Source organism: Peromyscus maniculatus, chromosome 3 (genome assembly GCF_049852395.1).
Source record: "Peromyscus maniculatus bairdii isolate BWxNUB_F1_BW_parent chromosome 3, HU_Pman_BW_mat_3.1, whole genome shotgun sequence".
NCBI classification, from domain to species: domain Eukaryota; kingdom Metazoa; phylum Chordata; class Mammalia; order Rodentia; family Cricetidae; genus Peromyscus; species Peromyscus maniculatus.
Window position 1 is genome coordinate 140,040,787 of NC_134854.1, and position 7,674 is coordinate 140,048,460.

At 45.1% G+C, this 7,674-nt stretch overlaps 1 protein-coding gene across 5 annotated transcripts; it reads left to right on the top strand.

The window, feature by feature from the left end:
* The first annotated feature begins 1,255 nt into the window (after positions 1-1,255).
* Znf32 (zinc finger protein 32) lies at positions 1,256-5,474 on the top strand. 5 transcript variants are annotated; one of them, XM_015988463.3, is made up of 3 exons: positions 1,256-1,395; positions 3,192-3,331; positions 4,504-5,474. In XM_015988463.3, the coding sequence occupies exons 2-3, from the start codon at positions 3,262-3,264 to the stop codon at positions 5,292-5,294; spliced, it is 861 nt and encodes a 286-aa protein (XP_015843949.1). In that variant the 5' UTR covers positions 1,256-1,395; positions 3,192-3,261; the 3' UTR covers positions 5,295-5,474. The 5 variants fall into 5 exon arrangements, with proteins under 5 accessions (XP_015843949.1, XP_006994981.1, XP_076423809.1 ...); XM_006994919.4 differs by having other exon boundaries at positions 4,546-5,474; XM_076567694.1 differs by having other exon boundaries at positions 1,378-1,395; positions 3,192-3,335; positions 4,546-5,474.
* The last annotated feature ends 2,200 nt before the right edge of the window (positions 5,475-7,674 follow it).

A 7,674-nucleotide genomic window follows, 5' to 3' on the forward strand; every position in this document is an offset into this window, starting at 1 on the left:
TCACACAAACTGTTCTGACCTCCACAGGCACACAGCAAGGCACCCCACACTAAACAAAATGTGACCAAATTGTCCAAAAAATAAATGTACCCATTTCCCCCAAAAGGAATCTTTGCTGATTTATAAAGGAAACATGCTTATAGTCTCCCTTCACAATCATCTCTTCCTATCAAAGTTTTGTCAACTATTTTCTTGGTGGGATCTGGAACTCAAAGCTAGTCCCACAGAAAAGAGACATCCTGTGAAGTTAAGTGTTTTGTCCAGTCTAACACATGTAGTTTTGGGTAAAGAACAAGGGTACTGCAAGAGAAAACTTTTTTTTTTCAAGACAGAGTTTCTCTGTGTAGTTTTGGTGCCTGTCCTGGATCTCGCTCTGTAGACCAGGGTGGCCTCAAACTCACAGAGATTCATTCGCCTGCCTCTGCCTCCAGAGTGCTGGGATTAAAGGCATGTGCCACCACCGCCCGGCTGAGGAAACATTTCTTTGGTGTCCTTCATTAAATAGGATAAATAAGTCTACTGAGGGGGGACTCAGGAGTGGGACCACCAGGGAAGATTCTGTCACGGCTCCAGGGGGAGACAAAGTCCTTTAGAAAAGCCATTAGAAACGCATATAAATAAGTGCAGCAGTCGGTGCAAATTTAAGGCATTTTAGAGAGCTTTTTTTCCTGGATGTTCAAAGGAACCCACGCCCCTCCCAGGGCCAAAGATTCGCTGCGGGAGCTGCTGCTTCTCTCCGGAGGCAACTCGTGGGAGAGAGCTACTCTTCCGTCTGCTTGGTGACTTCACAGTGGTCCAATCTCAACCCTTCGGTCACACTTCTTCAGTTAAGAAGAAAATGTTAATGCCACCTCTTCAGGGAATACTGTTTCCTCGCTTTCCCTTGGTTCCGAAGGTCTCCCGGCCCCGGCTAGGTGCCATGGGGGGTCCTGCTGCTCTCTGCTCTGGACTCCCCACAGGGTGAGATTCCCGCCCTGGGTCACGCAACTAGTCGAAGTGGCGCCTAAGTTCCGAAGCCTGGCGGTGCTTCGTCCATCTTTCAGGTTATCAATCTTATAGACGGACCAGCTGGTGTTCCTGATTCTTTGTCGGAAATACTTGCTTGCGGCTTCTGAGCCCTACAGTGAACCCTGAGTCCTGCTTGCGTGGTTTAACGTCTTCAGCACCCCCAGACATCAACTACCGCTCCTCCACTGGACGGCGCCCCACTCCACCAGAACCCACCAGCGCCGGACCAATCTTCCGCGTTTCCGCAGCACCGCGGCGGCGCTTCCCACAGTGCGCCGGGGCGCGCGCGGGGGCTCCTGGGAGTTGTGGTCCGGCGCCGCTCGTCGCTGCTGCGGCTGCTACGGGCTCGGCGCCGGCTTTGTCTGTCTGCGGGTGCGCGCTGCTGCGGTGAGTGAAGCCCAGGCCTGGTCTGTGCGCCCGGGAGAGGGGGCTGTGTCGTGAGCCCGCCGCCCCGGCCAGGGCGCGTGAACAGGCCAGGCCAGCTGGCCGGGCCGCAGTCGCCCAGCCGCTGACAAGGGTGCGCTGGTCGGAGAGCGGGTGGGCCGCCGTCTGCTGCGGGGGGGCCCCGCTGCGATGTCCGGGGGGGCCCCTGGGAGGCTGGGGCCCCCGGAGCGTGGGAGGGGCCACAGGAAGGTCCAGCTAGGCCCGGAGGGTGCAGAGTCCGTGCCTATGGAGATGAGAAGGGAGTGGCGTCCAGTGTAGGGGGAACTCACCCTCACCCACTGGCTCCTGATCGCTCCTTAAATTGCATCGTTAAGATTTCCTCAGACCCCACAGATCATCCTGTCTGTCCTCCAGCCCCTCTCTCCTGAGAATGCACCATTTTAGGCCTTGAATGTGTAGGGTGTGTCTCAAATGTAAGAGATCGCTCACTTTCTGGTCATCAGTTCTTCCAAAAGCTAATGAGACGGTGTTAAGTTGCTTAGTAAGTGAGGAAAACTAGAGTCGGGGCTCTTAAGTTGCTTTCCTCCAGATCATACACCTAGCGAACCAAGGCAAGAATCCAAGTCTGGCAGAGCCTAATTCTGAGCTGTGATAGAATTTCTAATAGGAAAAGAGCAGTGTTTTGTGTAATGAAACCACGTTCTTTCAAGTGTCTTCGAGAATTTGATTGCTCTGACTTGAGATAACAGTTCTCCCTTAACAATTTCCTCTTGGCAGTTTCCTGTTATTAATCATGGAGAGTCTGGAGACACATTTGAGGGGATATTTGTTGGGTACCTCTTAGCAGGTGGAGAGGTTGAAGTATACGTTCTGTTCACTTATTTTGACTTAACCGTGTTTTCTAGACACTCCAGTGACAAAAGTCCAACCCCAAGGAGGTGGCACCAAGTGCTTTTCTTTGTGAATGTGCAGGGGGTTTGTTGGTTTTATTTTTAATCAATAGTGTCTTGTATTTCTAAATGAATGCCTTTGCACCATTTCAGGGGGGCCCTTTGTACTTTGTGTTCCAAGCTGGAAGTGAATCCTCTTGTCATCACAGTAAATATGACTGAACGGGTAGAAGGGTCAGCTACTTGGTTAATAGAACAGAGAATTATAGCATCAGATTGCTAATTCTTTAAGCCAGGAGTCCAGCATTTTGATTGGACGTACTGAAACAAAGATTATACTGTGTACCGCTACATAAATATAAAGTGTACAAATCCAGGAATTTGATCCTTAAATAAACATTCCAAAGGGAGAAAGTGATGGTTTGGATCTAGGGCCTGCTAAGAATTGCCAGAAGGTAACAAGAAATCTTTTGTTAGGTCCTTGTAGCTTCAGGGGAACTGGAAAGGAGAACTGGAGCTCTTCCCTCATTCCAGTCAGGAAGGCTGAAATGTTGACTTCTTAGGCTTGAGGAGTAAAATCAGCAACAGTTGCCTGGGAAGTGGAGGACCCCAATGTCTTGTCAAGACCAAAGTACAACAGAAGTGACCCTTAGTTGGGGACTAACAGGATGAAGTCCGTGCCTCTGTGTCGCTGCTTTCCACTGCCTCTTTGCTCCTGGATTAACTTTTGTGCGGTCAATCCTGCTCTCTTTCGCCCACTTTGCAGTGATACTACCTCAGGCAGCCCTGATTTCCTGTGCTTACGCCCCAAACTGGGCCTCCTGTGGACTTTCTTTCTCAGTAATCAATTCTGCCCTTTCTAGTTTGCTCTTTGGTTTGGTTTGCTTTATTTTATTTTCTGTTCCTCAGGTACTCAAGACCAGCCCATGGAAGAATCATATGAGGAAGTGGTGATTAAAGTCACAGAGCAGGAGTGGACATGTTTGGGTTTCCAACAGCTACCCTGCTGGACTGTCATGGAAGATATGCCCAGAATGTAGCATTTTTCAGTGAGTGAGTCAGCTGGTTGCTGGGATACCTTCAGAGTCCCTGTTCTCAGTACTGAAAAGCAGAAGATGCATTCATTTGGACAGGAAAAGCCTGCAAGCTGGCATTGGAAATGATGGGACAAAGCAAGGAAACAGTCTGACATGGAGGTTGTCTCCTGTAGAGAGTCCTGAGACGTCTCAGGCCGAATGAGTCTCTCTAGCTCTCAGCTCTATCACTGAGTATGAAAAAGTTAGGAAATCAAGGAAGAAACTTCTCTAGGATGACCCCTAGAAAATGAATAGACTCTTTCAACTGTACTGTAGCTTAGTAGACTGAAAAACAGCATGAATTTTAAAAGAAGAAATTCCAATCATATTTACAGTATTAAGGAAGTTATGCCCTTCCTTAAGCTTCAGGCTTTTCCTCTGTATCATGGAATAGACAAGAAGCTGCATCCTGTAAGAATTCATGGCATAGGCATAAAATATCTGAAATTTTGCTACTTATTTTCTGAGATCATAAATACTGTCAGGAGCATGGACTGGAATAGGGTGACTTCCATGCAGACAGTGCAGTGTAAGCCTCGGCTTCTTACCAAAATTGGTCTCTCCTGTGCTTGACTTTATGCTTGTGTTTAAAGGGATGCTTTTACGGTTTTCAAGTTTTAGTCCCTTTGGATCCTGACTCTACACCTGTTTGGGAGTCAGCTAAAACTTGGAAGGGGGGGAAAAACTTAGGTAAAAGGCTCTGTGTGATTCTCTGTATAATTTTCTTATTTTATGAGCCTGTTTTTATTGCTTATGAAGTCTCTTAGGGCTGGAGAGATGACTCAGTGGTTAAGAGTACTGGCTACTCTACCAGAGGACCCAGGTTCAATTCCCAGCACCCCCTCCGAAAATAATAATAATAATAATAATAATAGTAATAATATATGTCTATCTCCCAAGAATTTGGGAGGCTACATTAAAGTTAAAGGCAGTACATAGCTATGGAGCATGCTAATATTTGAATCCCACAGATAATACACCTATTAATAGCTATGTGACCTCCCTATGCTCTCATTTTCTTATCTGTAGCAATCTCAGCATGATTTTCAAGATTGAGTTATGTATGCAAAGTTCATAGTAAAATGCCTGGCACATATAAGCACTCTAAGGGTTATGTTTCTTTTTTCCCTGTTCTTCTCACTCAGCATATTGGTGCATCTTACATGACTTCCCTCTCGTTTTACCAGATGTGATGACAGAAGCCCACAAATATGATCATTCAGAGGCCACAGGATCGTCAAGCTGGGATTTCCAGAGTTCTTTCAGAAGAGAGAAGCTGGAACAAAAGTCCCCAGATTCTAAGACACTACAGGAAGACTCCCCTGGAGTGAGACAGAAGGTCTATGATTGCCAGGAATGTGGGAAGTCTTTCCGGCAAAAAGGTAGCCTAACATTGCATGAGAGAATCCACACTGGTCAGAAGCCTTTTGAGTGCACCCAGTGTGGAAAGAGCTTCAGGGCCAAAGGCAATCTAGTTACACATCAGCGAATTCACACAGGAGAGAAGCCCTATCAGTGCAAAGAGTGTGGGAAAAGCTTTAGTCAGCGAGGCAGTCTAGCTGTCCATGAGAGACTCCACACTGGACAGAAACCCTATGAATGTGCCATTTGCCAGAGAAGCTTCAGGAATCAAAGTAACCTTGCTGTTCACCGAAGAGTTCACAGTGGTGAGAAGCCCTATAGATGTGACCAGTGTGGAAAAGCTTTCAGTCAGAAGGGGAGCTTAATTGTCCACATCAGAGTTCACACAGGTCTGAAGCCCTATGCGTGTTCCCACTGCAGGAAGAGTTTCCACACCAGGGGGAATTGTATTCTGCATGGAAAAATCCACACAGGAGAAACACCCTATCTCTGTGGCCAGTGTGGGAAAAGTTTCACTCAGAGAGGGAGCCTGGCTGTGCACCAGCGAAGCTGCTCACAAAGGCTTACCCTGTAACCACCCTCTTCAAAGGAAGTTCTTAGGAATTAAGAATACACCCTCTGTAATCAAGAAAGTTATCTAATTCTATAGGGTAAGTGGAAATTCTTCCAGAAGGACCAGTATTTGATAGGACAAACTGACTTTTTCCCTTTCCCCCAAATGAATATGAAAAATAAATGTCTTGTTTTATCATTATCATGTATTTTTCATAATTTCTTTATTTTGATCTAATTTCCTAAGGTACACTCATAAATCTCTCTTGTCACACTTGACCTTGTTCTTAGCATAGCAGATACAAATTTTAGATTTGTAGCATATACCATAAGCCTTTTTAAAAAATCAACTCCTGGGCTGTAGAGAAGGCTCAGCTCTTAAAGGTTAGGCTCACAACGGAAAAAAAAAAAATTAGCTCTTCATCAATCTCAAGGTCCTTTTCTTCTGTATATATTCAATTTACTCTGCATTCGAGACCACTGGGCAGAATCCAGGGGATAAATCTGTTTTATTAATATTTTTGTTGGATCTAAATAATGAATAAGCTCAGTAACCTAATAGACTGCTACTGTCCATAGCAGAGGCCCCAGCCTTATAAAACAAGTTTTTCTTACAAGTTTGCAAAGGTTTGGAGTATGCACATTGAGATTTTCTTCAGCCCTACACTTCTCATTATAACTTTTTTTAATTTTCTAAAAATCCTATACTTACATGTTACTTTCCATTAAGGGAATTCCAAACTTCCTGAGAAACACAATGGCCTTCACTCTTTTTTTGGAGACAGTGTTGAGGTTGGGAACACCTAGAAAGAAAGGACTTGTCATTCTGACTGGAGCCTATACTAGTTTGTAGTCAGTAATGACGGTCAACTCCTCCAGCAATACTGTGCTCCTCCTACAGGCTGACAATTTAGAAACATAACTCCCTCTTAATTCTATTTTAACCTCCGTGGGATGAGATCTGAAGAAAATTGAGAGAGGAAAGGTTGGTTTGTGGGGAAATTTTCATTTTTTAATCTGAAGCCACTGTAATTCTTCATGCTGAGCATTTCTGTAAATAACTTAAGAATAATATAGAGGAGTTTTCACATTAAGGTACCATCTTAGGATTACTGTTGCTAATCAAACACTGCAGCAAGCCGCAAGAATATATTATAGAGATTCAGCTGTATAGAATAAGCTACACCTTGACCAACCAAGGAGTCCTTCCAGAGGAAGCCATTTATCAAGGAATATTTGGTGTTATTTAGCTTTTAATATATATCAGCTGTCTTCTGCTATGAAATTCTTGTGTGCCCATATACTACTAGGCCATATGGCAGACAGGTAAGCTCTCAGACCTACTGCTCATCCACTAGGTAACACTCCTACAGAACCTAGGAGACATGTGGGCTGTAGATGTGTAGCTTTGTTTCTTGTACAAATGAAGTTCAGACCTCCCTTCCCCAGACAGGAAAAAATGGCATTCCAGAGCAATTGACTCAGAACAAAGGAGGTTTTTTGCATATCCAGGTGGTGTAAAGGGTGGGGCAGGATTCCTGGCCAGAGCAGAGTCATGTGTCCAGGACAGAAAGAACAAGGCAGTTTCTGTGGATGGTAGACAGAGCCACATGGCCAGAGAGAAGAGAAAAAGGCAGAGATTCTGTAGATGGTTAAGGCAGATCTTTTGTAGAGTTTTCTCAGAGCTAGGAGTAAGGAGCAAGGAAAGAAAGATGGAGGACAAAGGAACAGGGGATAAAGATGAGATTGAGGGGGCTGGAGAGATGGCTTAGAGGTTAAGAGCACTGACTGTTCTTCCAGAGGTCCTGAGTTCAATTCCCAGCAATCACATGGTGTCTCACAACCATCTACAATGAGATATGGTGCCCTCTTCTGGCCTACAGGCTGAACACTCACTGTATACATAATAAATGAATAAAATCTTTAAAAAAAAAAAAAAAAGATGAGATTGAAAGCATAGCAGCGTAATACTAGGGCTATGAGGGGACAGAAAGAGAAGGAAGGGAACAGAAAGAGAAGGAACAAAGGAACTGAGTGTCAGGACGGAACTCAAGCTGTAGAGATAGAATTTTGTCATAGAGAAATAAAGTTAATGGGTGAAAGAGTATGGTAATATATGGTATATATAGATTCCTTTCCCTCATATAACCGCACGCTGGACGTAGCGTCTTCCCCAGGACCCCAGGATGCTGGGAGGAATCTTCTCAGGGCAGGCCCTTGAGGAAATTCCATTAAAATACCATGACTAAAATCAATTTGAGGAGGAAAGGGTTTATTAATCATCAAAGGAAGTTAGGACAGAAATTCAAGCAGGACAGGAGCCTGGAGGCAGGAGCTGATGCAGAGGCCATGGAAGGGTGCTGCTTACTGGATTTTTTTCTTTCTTTCCTTGTATTTTTTGT